This window comes from Ambystoma mexicanum, chromosome 1q, assembly GCF_040938575.1.
Source record: "Ambystoma mexicanum isolate Mex_15411 chromosome 1q, UKY_AmexF1_1, whole genome shotgun sequence".
Classification (NCBI taxonomy): Eukaryota; Metazoa; Chordata; class Amphibia; order Caudata; family Ambystomatidae; genus Ambystoma; species Ambystoma mexicanum.
Genome location: NC_090922.1, coordinates 1,099,075,389 through 1,099,090,965, shown reverse-complemented (window position 1 = coordinate 1,099,090,965; position 15,577 = coordinate 1,099,075,389). Strand labels below are relative to the sequence as shown.

The 15,577-nt window shown below is 52.2% G+C and overlaps 1 protein-coding gene across 3 annotated transcripts in view; it reads right to left on the bottom strand.

Annotated features, from left to right (window-relative positions):
• The window catches only part of RPAP2 (RNA polymerase II associated protein 2), a 1,184,138-nt gene that overhangs the window by 928,907 nt on the left and 239,654 nt on the right, over nt 1–15,577 (bottom strand). For all 3 annotated transcript variants that reach the window (XM_069641788.1, XM_069641789.1, XM_069641790.1), the window contains exon 4: nt 9,935–10,033. In XM_069641788.1, coding sequence (XP_069497889.1) covers nt 9,935–10,033 — 99 coding nt within the window. The remainder of the gene's footprint in view (nt 1–9,934; nt 10,034–15,577) is intronic.

The window sequence follows — 15,577 nt, the reverse complement described above, 5'->3', positions numbered from 1 at the left end:
TTTAAAAAAATAAAAAATGGCCACCCAGGAGGGACGAGGTACAGGGTGCACCCCAACACCCACATGTGTGGATGTTGAAAAAAAAAAAACCTCCATGGGCTCATGGCCTGCATGGCTACGCTACAGTGGGAGAACTGCCGTCGCTGTCATCACCATCTGCTGCTACATCAGGAGGTGGCCGTGATATGGGAGGCAGCCCACGCAAAGCCCTGGTATGGTCCTCCATGGCAGCAAGCATGCGGGTCTGGAAGGTTTGGTTCTGCAGGATGATGGTACGGAGATCACCATGCAGCACCTCACGGGTAGCACGCATTTCTGCCTGCATGGCCTCGCGTGATGCCCGGATCGCCTGACGGGTTGCCTGGAGCTCAGCTGACAGTGACCGTGTGAGCTGCTCCAGCTGCTGTTCTGACATAAAATTCCGGGAAACCTCAAGTTCACCCAGAGTATCTCTGAGGGACCTGTGTTCTAACCTCAGGGCTTCCCCTCTACAGATATGGCTGCACGCAGAGTCTCCAGTCCAGCCCATCGGTCCCTGTTGGACGCCATCATGCCCTCCCTGTGTGAGTGGCAAATGGAGTCTGTTGCCTGCTGCTGGAGCTCCATCTGTCTTTCAGTTTCAGGGGGAGAATGGAAGTGGCCACCCTATCCATTGCCTGAGCCATCATTTCACACAATGCCCCATGTTGTGCTGCTATACTGTAAATGGAGTTCTCCCACACAATATTGCCTGGTGGCGCACGGCCACCGCGTTGGCGGGCACCACACCTGTTTGGGGCAAGGCGATCTGCACCTTGCTGTGCTGGCACTGCCTGAGGCTGCAAGACTACATTCTGCTGGCCCAGGAACAGGAGCAAACATTGTGGAGTGTGACCCTGCATCCGTAACCGCCACAGGCGGACTTTCCAACACTGAAATCCCCATAGAGGGGTCTACCCCCGGTGCAGGAGGGTTGGACAGAACAGCATCCCTGCCAGAAACACTCACCTGTGATGGCACATATGTCTCACTGTCCGATTCAGCACCTGATTCATAGAGGTCTGCGGAGGTGTACCCAGAGACATCCGTGGATAGAATGGTATGCAGGAGGATTGGGTTTTCACACACCACCGCCCCACGTCCTCCTCTGGTGCCCGGTTGTGGCTGAGATTCCTCCTGGGTCTGCACCATCTCCTCCTCCTCAACAGCATCAGGTGCCTCATCACCTGAAAAAACATGAAAAATAACAAATGGAAACAGGCATGAGCACCATAGCACACACATAGGCCTGACGAGGCAGAGATCCAGTACATAAATTGCACATGTCCCACATGACTATAACCCTGGCATGCATGCACTGCCAATGAGTTGGAAGGGCAGGCAAAAAGCACACACTGAGGACTACAAGATGGAAAAGCAACACATGTGCAGCATGCTGGATAGCACTGGCAGCACACATTAGCCTGTGAGTGGCATGTCCAATACACATACATGACACATGTCACCACACAGATGGCACGTAGCATAGCCATGGTACATTTGACAACTACAGCCATATTGTAGGAAATCAGTACTGTCACCCATCCATGTGAGATGGACATGATGAGATGAAACATGCTAAAAAGTGTGACAAAACACACATGTGCCACATGCTGCAACAGATCCAGTGTTCACTGATACAGTGATGGCAGGCAGATAAATACATCAATGGTTGGTCACTTCAACATGACAGAACACAACAATCATGTTGAACATTCAAACAGGGCCCAAAAATGATTGGGTGCAGTCCATTACTCAATCAGCCTGAATGGTTAAATCATTCCCATAACAAGGTAATAAATGTGGGCCATTGTGGGGTGTAATGTATGACAGACGTATGTCACATTTGTGGCAGTAAGTCAAAAGAAATGTGTCCTAAAAATGGCAAGAATTGAAACAATCAGGCTGAATGAACAGGAAAACATTTTGAACAATGTAGTTGCAAGATGACAGTTGAAGGGCAACTGCAGTAATCTGGTGCAAATTGGCAAATGTGGTCAGAAGGGATACTGTCATACCCAAACCCAAGGCCGGGAAATGGTTTGGAGGGACCAAATGGGTGGCCCATACCAGTCATGACTACACAGCCTCACCTGGCACTCAATCAGAACACATCACCCAAGCAACATACACATGGATTGCACACACATGCATGGGCACTCACCGGACAATGCTTCAAAATCTGGTAGGTCTCCCACGCCTCGGATCTGTTCCTCTGTGACGAAGGCTCCAGCGATAGACTCATGTTCAGTGAATTGGTCGTCCTCTGGTGGAGACCCACCGCCAGTCACCTGAGTAGAGGCATGATTGGAAGCCAGTTTGTTCTTTGCTCTGCGTTTTAGGTAATTCTACCGCTTATTGCAATCATCAGCTGTGCGCCACATAAATCCAAGGGCACTAATGTGGTCCGCGATGGTCTGCCAGTGGGCCCTACGTTGAGCAGGCGTAGTCTTTCACCCTGCAGTCACCACCATTTCACGGCTATGTGCCAACACATAGGCCACAAGTGCATCTAGTTCGGCGTCATTGAAGCTAGGCTTCCTTGACGTGCCGGAGTGTGTAGCCTTGTCTGGGGTCTCAGCCTGTAGTGCAAGAGCACCCTTCTTCTTCTTGGAAGGTGGTGTGGATCCTAAGTGGCTTACGCCGCTCTGGTTGGTAGGGGCAGAAGCGCATGTGGACTGGGTACTTGAGGTTTGAAAAGGCACAATGACCAAAAGTCTCGCTGCAGGCATTGGCTGCAGGGTGATGTTGGCAGGACCAACCTCGGTGTGAAGGACTTGGACCGACACTGTCCTGTCTGGGAGACTCGGAGCTGGGGTGGATTGAACTGCAGCTGCCCCTGCAGCCTCCTCACCCTGACTACTTGGGGCAGCAGATGACATTGCTGCCCCAGATCCACGTGGCCTGGTGACAGCAACTTTCACTGCCACACGTGGCTTAGACTTGGTGACACGGAAGTCAGCCTGGGAGTCATCCTGTGCCGGTTCAGTTGACAATATGGGCCGGTTTAACAAGGGCTGAGCTGGGATGGTGTCAGCTACATTTCCTACAACCAATGGGGGGGGGGCATAGGTGGCCCCGATTGGTCCTCCACACACTGGCCTCTTGGGCCACCCTGCACATCCTGGCCACGTCTCCTACCGCGCCCACTTTTTGGAGGTCGGCCACCTTTGCCTCCCTTACTGCTTGGTCGCCTCCCAACCATGGCACTGATGTTGTTGTGCATATGGGAGTTGCAGTAAACAATTGTCCTGGGCAATTGGGGTCAAAGGGGTAGGGTACTAGATGGAATTCGTACCCTAGTGCTCTAGCAAGGCTGTCTGTGACCCCTGGGAGAAGATGACGGGTCACGCAACACATAGGCATCCCAAAAACAAAATTAAACTTGCACGCAACCCCTGGTAAACCATGTGCGTGGAAAAATGAACCTGCACTACGCTGTGGCACCCAGAAACCCAAAGATAAGCGTACGCGTGATACAAGCAGCCTACAATGACCTCTGAGGGGGTACACAACACACGGGGGCAACCACAGTTGGAAAATACGTGCACGACTCACCGTCTGCCTGGAAAAAGAATGTGAAAAAGACACACGTGTGCATGTTGGCAACACCCCCGCTAAAAGAAGAAATGAACGCTGTCTGAGTAAACTGGGAGTACGAACTGGAACCGTCGTGAAGTAATTGCGTGTGAACCGACAAAAAGTAAAAGAATCACCCGCTCGCGCTCCACAAAAGCGCGTACAAGAAAATGGCATCCTACGTGTACCTTTTAAGCCAGCCCACATGTGCCACGTCACTTATGCGTGTACGCGCTAAGGGCCTTTCCTCCAATTACACGCAGTGCCACCCGAACGTGCAGTTTTTTCACGTGTACAATGAACATGCACCCGTGTTGTGGGAAACGCCCGTGCACGTTACGTCACAGACGCGCTTATGCGCTAAGGGCCTTTCCTCGAATTACACGCTGACGTGCACTTTTTTCACATGCCAAATCATTCCGTATCAAGCTGGCCACGCGACAACACACGGAAGACCACGCTCCTGCCCAAAAGGCAATTTTCCTGCCCCCCAGAACCCCGAGCACGCTCCCACCTGCCATCTGCTGCTGCCTGCCTGCTGCCCACGTGCCCTGCTATTTGGTGCCTGCACGTCAGCCATCTGCAGGGGTCCAGTTGCTGTGTCCACCCCTGCTGGAACAGAAGACTCCCGACTGGGATACCATTGCTCCACAGCCCAGCCCAGCCCCAGGACCCAGTTGCCCACCCACACCTGCCTCGGGGGTCGCCATGTCGGGGCAGACATCATCAGAGACCACTGGCGACCCCCAGCCAGAGAGGCAGAGGGCTACCAGCTTCAGTGACAAGGAAGTTGGTATCCTGCTGGAGCAAGTTCTGGGGCATTATGATGCCCTCTTCACACCATCGCGCGCCAACAAGGAAGGACGGGAGACGATCTGGGAGGACGTAGTGGTTGCCATCAAAGCGGAGGGGGTGGCAACCCGCGACATCAAGCACGTCCGGAAGCGCTGGGAGGACTTCAGGTCCAGGACCCTCAACAAGGCCCGGCACCTCTTGAAGGCAGAGGTCAGCCTGATCAACATCCAGATGAGGGTCCTGGAACGCATAAACCCAGCGCTCCACGTCCAGATCCTTCGAAAGAAGACCCGTCTGGAGTTGAGCGGTAAGTGGCCATGCATTGCTGTGTGAAACAGGGCATATTGCAGTGTGCTGGTAGTCAGCTGCTTGCCTGTATGTGTTACATAGGCCATGTATGGATGTGTGTGTGCAGGGACATCATGGTAATGCATGTGAGACCAGTAATGCGTGAACCACATGGATGGTGCATGTGTTCCAATGCAACATAGGGAGCTGCATGCGGAATGCACACATGAATGCATGCCTGTCTCTGTTCTTGGACATGGATGGGGGGTGGGGGATGGGTGCTGCTCTCATGTACATGTATGGTGTACATGTCTGTGTGTCTGAGAAGCGTGTGTGTGACTTTTAACCGCCATGGATGCATGACACATGTCCGTGACGATGTGTTGATTCACTTATGCAGTCTAGTCACCCTTGTATCCACTGTGTCTGTGGTGTACGAGCCCTGATGCATGACCCTCCGGTGATGTGTGTGCATGGGATCAGTATGAGCCATGATGCATGCGAGTTTGAAACCAAACCTTTATGCCAATAGAGGCCCTTGTACATGGATGCTGATGTTGATTGCATGCGCCGTGCCTGTTTCTGCATGTGTGTTGCCTGCATTGACCCATGTGTTGTGGAGGGACAGGATGGAAGTGTCGTTTCACAGTGCCACTCATGTTTTATTGCTTCATGTCTAGGGGAGTATTGTACAGTACCCTGATGCTTGTGTTCTATGTCTCCCTCTACGCAGCGTCGAGTGAAGAAGAGGGCAGAGACGGCGCTGTGGAGCAAAGCGGCGGGGATGCCTCTACCGGGCGGCGACGCAAGGCCAAGCCACCCTCCCAGGAATTGCCATCATCCAGGAGCGAGGGGACTGGTGCCTCGTCTGCCACTACTGCTGTAGCGGAAGGGCCGGGTGAGCCCCCACAGGGGCTTGCAATGGCGGAAGACGGTGCGGAGACATCCAGGTTGGTGGTCTCCACAGAGGAGGAGGAGCCCGCTACTGAGCCGCACATGAGGCCTGGTGGGGGTAGTACCACTAGTGCAAGTGGTGCAGGCCAGGGCCAGGGGCAGGAGGCAGCACAGGTCGCCGTGGAGGACCCTGTACATGTCGCTGTCCCTGACCCTGTGACTGCACCACCATGCACCAGCAGGAATGCCCCGTCCCAGGCCCGTCCTCAGGTAGGGGGGAGGCCCACATCATCTGGCACTCCACTACCTGCGGACGAGGAGTCCCATGACTGTATGGGCTCCGTCCCGATTGGTGTCACGTTGCGCACGCGTGTCATTCGTGATGATGTGCATGCTTCCTGGGGAGACCACGCACGCCATCACAAAGAGCTGTGTGGCAACGTGGCACAGTTGGGAGGGGCCATGGTCAGAGGGTTCCTACATGTGTCGTGCACTCTGGCGGACCTCTCCTCCTCTGTGGAGACTATGCGGCAGTCGTTCTCCCTGCCATCTTCCGGCCCAGATTCCACCAGGGCCCCCTGTGGACCTGGCCCGACCAACACAGCCAGCTTGGTGGAGATCCCATCCCTGCCACAGTCGGGAGTCGGAGGTCCAGCAGGGGTGGACACCCCACCAACTGGAGACCAGCAGATGGAGGATGTGCAGGCATCATCGGACAGGGCACATGGACAGTAGCAGCAGGCACAAGGTGGGAGCGATGATGGCTCAGGGCCATCAACATCAGAGGGGCAGGCATCGGCCAGAGGGCAGGAGGACCCTGGAATGGGAGAGTCTTCCGTGTGGCTGCGTTTGGGCCAGCGGATAGATGCGGAGCGGCAGCGCGCGGAAGAGGCGCGGCTCACCATGGTCAGGGCAGAGTTCTCCATGCACTGGGCATTGAGGCGGGCTGAGTGCCTCGAGGCAACTCGCAGGGAGTTGGAACAGGCCATGACTGCATCCCTTCGAGACCTCGGGGCCAGGGCAGAGGCCCGCTTCCGGGAGATTGACATGGAGTTCGATGATGCCCTGGCCCACGACATCACAGAGTGAGCCGTAGTACTTGCCCGCCGCCATTGTATATAGTTAGTTAGTGTTAGGTTTCCTTTGTGTTTTTATTTCTTTTAGGACGCTTGGACAATGCCCCACGTTTTTGTATATAGTTCTTCATTAGGTAGGTTTTTTTTTTATAGGTTTCATTTCATTCGTTGGGCTCAGGGACCGTGGTTTCAATCGTTGTACATAGTTGAACTGTGGATTTCTGAAAAAAAGAATTTATTTTAAATCACCATGGTTCAATGGATTTTACAATTTACGTTTCCTTTGGATTTTCTTTGGTGGACGGAGAGTTTGGACTAACTTTCTTTTGGATTACTTTGGATTGAGACTTCATTTCTTTTTTTCATTTTTGGACATGCATTTCTTTTCTTGTTTAAAATAATTTTCATGTTTTCATTCCATTAGCTTCATTTTGTGCAAAATATATTTTGATTTATTACTTCCATGTGTGGTATTCGCTCATTGTTTTACTGCATGTCACAATGTGGGTTTACACAATCACTGGCACCCAGTGTGTGTGTGTGACGGACATGTGTTGATGTGCATAGTTGACTTTTGGTTTGTGTCATGAAATAGGCCTTTCAGTGTGGGGTGGATGGGAAACTTGATTGGGTCTCAAGACTGGGGTGGCGTGCAGTGGGATTTTGGTGGACATGAGGCCCATGAATGTGCATATTTATGACATGTTGGGGGGGAACATGAGTCGGGGCCTGCTGGCAGGTGCCTGTCATTGCTGGATGGGTGGAGGTGCAGGGGGACATGAGTCGGGGCCTGCTGGCAGGTGCCCGCCAATGCTGGATGGCTGGGAGTACAGGGGGACATGAGTTGGGGCCTGCTGGCAGGTGCCCGTCATTGCTGGATGGGTGGGGGTGCATGGGGACATGAGTCGGGGCCTGCTGGCAGGTGCCCGTCAATGCTGGATGGGTGGGGGTTCAGGGGGACATGAGTCGGGGACTGCTGGCAGGTGCGCGTCAATGCTGGATGGGTGGGGGTGCAGGGGGACACGAGTCGGGGCCTGCTGGCAGGTGCCCGTTAATGCTGGATGGGTGGGGTGCAGGGGGACATGAGTCGGGGTCTGCTGGCAGGTGCCCGTCAATGCTGGATGGGTGGGGGTGCAGGGGGACATGAGTCGGGGCCTGCTGGCAGGTGCCCGTCAATGCTGGTTGGGTGGGGGTGCAGGGGGACATGAGTCGGGGCCTGCTGGCAGGTGCCCGTCATTGCTGGATGGGTGGGGGTGCAGGGGGACATGAGTCGGGGCCTGCTGGCAGGTGCCCGTCAATGCTGGATAGGTGGGGGTGCAGGGGGACATGAGTCGGGGCCTGCTGGCAGGTGCCCGTCAATGCTGGATGGGTGGGGGTGCAGGGGGACATAAGTCGGTGCTCACTAGTGCATGGTGACATGTGGGCTGGCTGGGAGGCATGCCCAGGGAGGATGGGCTGCCTATGGGACATGACCAGGGGTGCAGGGTAGTCCCCTGTGGTGTGGGCTGCCTGCAGGGGCTGGGGAGGGGGTAGAGGGCACACCTGGGAGGACCCACACTGCCAATTCACGTGTGAAACTCCCCGCGCACCCCCCAAATACACGTACCCAGCTCGCACAAGGCCTATCGCGTGTGATTCTCTATGCGCACCCCCCAAATACACGTACCCCGCTCGCACAAGGCCTATCGCGTGCGATTCTCCACGCGCACCCCCCAAATACACGTACCCCGCTCGCACAAGGCCTATTGCATGGGATTCTCCACGTTACCCCCAAATACACGTACCCCGCTCGCACAAGGCCTATCGTGTGTGATTCTCCATACGCACCCCCCAAATAAACGTACTCCGCTCGCGCAGGGCCTATCGCGTGTGAAACTTCCCGCGCACCCCAGAAATACACGTACCCTGCTCGCACAGGGCCTAACGCGTGTGAAACTTCCCGCGCACCCCAGGAATACACGTACCCCGCTCGCACAAGGCCTATCGTGTGTGATTCTCCACGCACACCCCCCAAATACACGTACCCCGCTCACACAAGGCCTATCGCGTGTGATTCTTCACGCGTACCCCCCAAATACACGTACCCCGCTCACACAAGGCATATTGTGTGTGAAACTTCCCGCGCACCCCAGAAATACACATACCTCGCTCGCACAAGGCCTATCGCGTGTGTTTCTCCACGCGCACCCCCCAAATACACATACCCCGCTCGCACAAGGCCTATCGCGTTTGAATCTCCACGCGCACCCCCAAATACACGTACACCGCTCGCACAAGGCCTATCGTGTGTGATTCTCCACGCGCACCCCCCAAATACACGTACCCCGCTCGCACAAGGCCTATCGCGTGTGATTCTCCACGCGCACCCCTCAGAATACACGTACCACGCTCCCCAAGCCCCATCGCATGTGATGCTCCATGCGCAACCCCGAAATACACGTACCCCACTCACACAAGGTCTATCACGTTTGATTCTCCACGCGCACCCCCAAATACACGTACACCGTTCGCACAAGGCCTATCGCGTTTGATTCTCTACACACACCCCCCAAATACACGTACCCCGCTCGCACAAGGCCTATCGCGTGTGATTCTCCACGCGCACCCCATAAATACACGTACCCCGCTCGCACAAGGCCTATCGCGTGTGATTCTCCATGCGTACCACCCAAATACAAGTAGCCTGCTCGGCCAAGGACTATCGCATGTGACACTTCCCGCACACCCCCAGAAATACACGTTCCCTGCTCGCGTGATTGCAGTGTAGCGGACCTGTAAGCTGGTCCAGGGTTAGCGCGGCCCTTTGCGCTGCATTGGGGATTTCAATGGCTTTTCCTTGCGAAAGGGGCGTTCTTGGGGGCGAAACTGGCGCTGCGGAATGTTCTCTGTGCCATCGCTCATTATGGCTAGGGAATTTCATGAATACGCGGTGCGCCAGAATGCTGTTTAGCGCACACGGCTGGCACACGCTGGCACACGATCCATCTCTGCGCTGCTCGCGTGCGCTGCAATCTATGAATTACCCCGAAAGTCGGTTCAATGGCTCCAAAATATCACTAAAAGTCAAATAAAAACCAATTTATCAAGCATTAACTACATTTAAAGATGAGCGATTTCAACTGCATAATGTTTCATGTGAAGACATTAAGATTACATTCAGACCTGGTAAAAAATGTTTTTTTCAAATCAAAGACAAGGTGAAGGGTGAATTTGGAGCAACGGACAATAGTTCTCAATAACAGACAGCACAATAATTTACTCTTTGATCAAAAATAGTAACTTACATTTTTCAACTTGTTTTGACATAAGGGATAACCACACAGTCGAATGATGAATCGCTCATCCACGGTATCTTTATAATGAGAAGGTGTAATATATTTACCCTGCATAAAAGTAAAAAAACATGTCTTTTACAAAATGTATTAAAACAATTTCCATATTTAACCCATTTCATCAAAACAACAGTATAATAACTGCCTGTTTGACAAAAACAGTTAACAGCAATGCAATGGCATTAACTTCGCAGGGTTGAAGACATGAAGCTCAGCAGTCGGGCTGAATAAGGTTAAAGTAGATTTTTACTAAGTAGTAATTATTCCCTCCAACATACAAAGGTGCGATAGTCTACAATTCTGGTCCTTGAGAGCCCCAACCACACCAGGTTTTCCTAAATAATCACTCATAACTGCTATCCAGATTCACTATATTGAAATATAGGTTGTGTGGATATCCTGAAAACATTCAGTAGATTTGGCACTGGAGACTCTAAGGAACTTATGGTGGCAACAGTAAAGACAGACACAAGTGATCACAGATTAAGGGTGTTTCTTAAACTGTATGCAGGTTGGAAAAACGCCTAATCTAAACCTAAATCTAAGATAGGAGCAGGCGTCGACCATCAAATGAAAATAAGGCAGTCCTAGTGGCGTTGTGTGAAATAAAAAGGGCCTATACTAAGAAACCTATTGCCAAACTTTACAACTAATACAAAAACAGAATGTGGGATGGTTTTCAAGAAAAGAAAGAAGTGTTCTCAAATAATATGTCAGGATGTGGTAGCTCGGTTCTCCCTTCCCCACATTTTGAGCACAGGGTAAGGTGGGATCTTGGAGCACAGCACACACCCGAACTTCCTCGGCATGAGTTGACAGTTCTGTTCCAGTTTATCAGGAGCCTCGATGGCCAAGTCTCGTTTCTCATGAAAGTCTCTTGCCTTCGAGGACCTTACGTATTCAAGCAACAAAACAAAAGTTTCTACAACAAAAACTGTTTCCTGGTTTCACTTAGAGTGAGGGCTCTTCATCCCTGGGTTCCCCTCTTCTGTGCGCTGATCCCTGTTCTTCGTGGTGTTGGGTGATTGCTTTTCACCCCTTGGATCTTCCTCTTCTGGGTTTGGATCCTAAAACAGTCCATTTCAATATCAAGGCCTTTGATGGTTGTTGTTTCCTGGTCCTGAGGGCCTGATAGGTTTATCATTCGAAAAACTACCTAACAAACACAAAGTTCAGTTTTATGTATTTCTCAGTTGATGGCTTCACCCATTGGTCCGTCTCTTCTGGGCGAAGACCTCTTCTCTACTTTCAGCTTCCCTTCACTGGGTTCACTATCATCTTTTCTAAGGTGATTGATTCCCCCCTGGATCTCCCTCGTTCGGTCTCAGACCCTTCTCAAATGTCAATGACTTTTAAACAGTTCATAGTGGACATCCCTTGGCCGGGTTCACAATTGTCAACACACTGTTTGTTGGGATTTTAGACTTGCCCCCTTCTCGTCAGCATCCCTCTGTCGGGTTCACTCTTGCCAACTTCACATTCACAACTGTTTGCAGGACACTCTCTCACCGTTGCAACTCTCTACCGGCCCCCTGGGCAAATGACCTCTTTTCTCTCTGAATGGGCAGACCTCGTCTCCTCCCTCCTGGCCTCTACCACTCAACAACTCCTCCTTGGGGATCTCAACGTCCATCTGGATTCTCCCTGTTCTTCATCTACACTCTTTCGCAACCTCTGCAACTCACTTTCCCTCTCTATCCTCCCCTCGGGCCCCACTCATTCTGCTGGTCACACACTTGATGTCTTGATCTCATCTGGCCTCCCCCTCTCTACTTCCCTCACCACACCTTTATCCTGGAGTGATCATTGCCTCCTCTCCTCCCATCTGTCTATCTCCTCCCCCCCAAGCCAAGCCTTCCCCAAGCTTGCCATCCACCTTCTCGGACATCCGGCCCATGAAGCTCGTGTCAATTGAGGCTTTTTCTGCCACCTTCCCCCCTCCTCCCCCTTCCCAGGCTGACTCACACCCTGACACTGCCCTGTCCCTTCTCTACTCCTCTATCTCCTCTACTCTTGGTGTTCTTGCCCCTGTCATGAGGATCCGTTTGAAGTCCAAAGCCAAGTGTAATTCCTGGTACGACTCTGACCTATCTACACTCAAATGCAAGTGTAGGGTAGCTCAGAGGAAATGGAGGGCCACCTGCTCATCCTCTGACAAAATGACCTGTCACATGCTCCAAAGGCAATACTGTCTCTCTGTCCGGTCCATGAAGAGAGCTCACATTCAAGCCTGCGTCTCTGCGGCATCTAACAACTCGGCCAAACTCTTTAAAATCTGCAAGGAGCTGGCCAACCCTGCTACAGTCTCCACCCCCCACTCCCTCGCCTCCAAGGCTCTTCGCATTGCCCTTGCCTCTCACTTTCATTCCAAAACCCAAGACATCTTGTCCACCCTCTCCTCCACCTCGCCTCCTCCTCTCCCTCCCAGCTTGCTGTCCCTCCTTCAGCTACCCCCATCCGTCTTTCTCCTCCTTTCCTCTTTTCTCTACGGATGAGGTTGCTAGACAAGTCCAATCTATGAAAGCCTCATCAGAACAGGTCCACCCCTGTTCCTCTAAAACCATAAAGGACCACATGGATACCCTTGCTCCGGCCCTTACTGATTTCTGCAACCACTCTTTTGCCTCTGGATCTTTCCCTTCCCCCCCTCAAGCACTCCTTTGTGCAGCGCCCCTCCTCAAGAAACCCTCAGCTGATCCTTCTTGTCTGGCTAACTACCGCCCAATTTCCATTACTCCCTTTTTGGGGAAGCTCCTGGAAAAACTGACCATCTCCCAGCTTAACCTTCTTTCTGACTCTGTTGGCTCTCTCCACGACCACCAATCTGGATTCAGAGCTGCCAGAAGCACGGAAACTGCTCTCCTGAACATCGGTGAAGACCCGCTTTCTAACCTTGACTCTAACATTCCCTCTGTCCTCATCCTTCTTGATCTCTCCTCTGCTTTCAACAAGGTCAACCATACCATCCTGCTCAACCGTCTCCGTGACAACCTGGGTATCACCGATCAGGCTCTGGCCTGGCGGACCCCTTTCCTCTCTGATCGACCCTCCAAGGTAACATTTGGGTCCTTCCTATCCGCTATCTCCCTCTCTTCCTGTGGTGTCCCCCAGCGGTCTAACTCTCACCCTGGCTTTTCAACCAATATCTGGCAACTCGCCTAGTGCATTTCCATTTTCTGCTCAAACTTCCAGTGCTATGCTGACGACACCCAACTCATTTTCAGGCTTCCTTCAGCCACCTCCTCGCCTTCCTTCATCTCTGATTGCCTTTCTGCCATTCAAAACTGGTGTGCCGCCAACGATCTTTGTCGAAATGCCAATAAAACTGAGATCCTCTTCATCAGTTCACCTTCGCCATCGTTTCCCCTCACTCTCTGGCAGGCCTCCCTTGGCACTCCTCCCACCACTACTTGCGAGGCTAAGAACCTCTGGGTCATATTTGACTCCACACTTTCCTTCTCCGCACACATCTCTGACGTCTCTAAAAAGTCAAACTCCGTACTGCACTTCCTTAGAGGTACTCTGCATTTCCTCTCCTTCCCCCAGAAGCTCACAATCTCCCAAGCACTGGTTCTCTCCAGGCTGGACTACTGTAACAGCCACTTTCTAAATTTACCTGCCTCCACTCTCCGCCCTTTACAACTAATACAGAAGAGGACTGCGAGACTTGTCCTTGGCCTCAAGCCCTTGGATCGTATCTCTCCAGCTATGAAATCCCTTCATTGGCTCCCAGTGGATGCAAGGATTAAATTTAAAACCTTCTGCATTGTCCACAAGACTTTCTGGGGCCTGGAACCGAAATACCTTCAACTATCCCTCCGTAAATACCTCCCTTCTCGAGCCTTTCGCTCCTCTACGTCCAATTCCCTCAGGCTCAGGGGGCAGATCTCTGTCCTCGGCTGGGGCCTCCCTTTGGAACAGCCTCCCAGTCAGCCTGAAACTTGAGGAGAATCATCTCAGGTTCCGGAAGTGAGCTTCCTCTTCGCTTCTGCCTTTGCCCCTCCCGATCTGTTGCTCTCGGCACTGTGCACCTGGACACCCTCTGTCCTTCGGGCCCAGGTACCTGCGCACCCTGCCTCCCTCCTGCACTGCCTCTGGCCACCCTTGGCACTGGGATCTGTATCTGTACCCAAACAGTCCCCCACTCTTCCTCTGCACTTATCAGATATACCCTATCTGACTAATCATGCACTTGCCACGTGTCTGGCTGCACTACCTTTTTGTCTGCACTTATTTATTTTATTTATCCCATTTATTATTTATTCTGTTCTCTCCTCTGTCCACAATTTCCACTTCTCCCCCTCCACACACTTTCCCCCTCTTCCCTTTTCCATGCACTTGCAAATTCCTAATGTCACTGGGCCTAGTAAGATCGTATTTTGTTCTCCCCTGTTCCCCCTCCCTTTGCTTGGTCGCGCTCTGAAACGCATGTGTATGAGCGAGATATAAATAAAATATCATATCATTCACTTCCCTTGCTTTCTCACAGTTCCAAGGCTTTTGACTGTACAGGGATTTTGCTCGACTTCCTGACTTCCTGTAAGACCAGTTTGACCTAACTTGGCAGCTCTCCTATGGCCTTCTGGTTTCTGTAGTTTCACTCAGATGGGGATCGATCATAGTCTTTCGAGTTAGCACCCACGTGGTGCCGGTTCCCTCTGCAGCTGGTCTCCCCTGAACACTTTTACAGTTCTTTGAACTTAGTTCAATTTGCCATTTTGCGTCTTTCATTCACCACAGCCCGGCTCTTATCGGTTCTCTCCTCAACTCACCAGCTATGATGAACCACTTGGCGTTCCTCGTAACTGGAGTTAAGGGCAGTACTACGATTCCCTCCGCAGAGGTTTCGAGGGTATGCATCAGAAAGGACAAGGTGGTGTCTCTCGTCAGCCTCTTGATATTCGCCGCCTTTCTCCTCCTCTTGAACTGCCGGACCTGGATAGCTGTCTTTGTGCGGTCTGCCTTGCTTATACTGTGCTCGCTTGCTCCACCTTTTATCCCTGTGGGGAAAGGAAAGGGCCGTCAGGTGTGTAACATTCAGGTTAATTGCCTGGCTTTGCCTGACGTTGGGGTTGGGATTTGCCAGGTAAACGGCTTTGGGGTTAGTCCGTTGTCTTTCATAATGCGTGAAAGTGCTCATGTCGGAAAATGGGGAAAGAAGATGGTCAGATTGTTCTATGGAATAGGACGGGAGTAACTGTGCTATATGGGATCACAACCCTCGCTTTAGAGAGATGTTTGGTGATCTCGGAAGGGTGGGTTTTGGAGGGGTTTTGAAATGAGCAGAAGGGTTGTGAGGCAAACGTAAATAACTGGAATTATTAGTGTGAAATGAACAGGGGGAATTGTGAGATTGGTTTCTGAATGTGACGGGGTTCGAGATCTTGGGGGACCGGTTACATACAGAGGGGTCAGTGGATTTGGGTAAGAGATTCAATGGGAGGAAGAGGGGCAGATGTGACGCAGCCCACAAAAGGTCTCAGCATAACCTCAGGCTCCCCTACCAAGGTGATCTTTTCCTGGTCGTCTGCCTTCAGGATTGGGATAACAGAGGGTCAGCCCTTTATTGCTACCTGAATAAGAGATTCTTGAGTT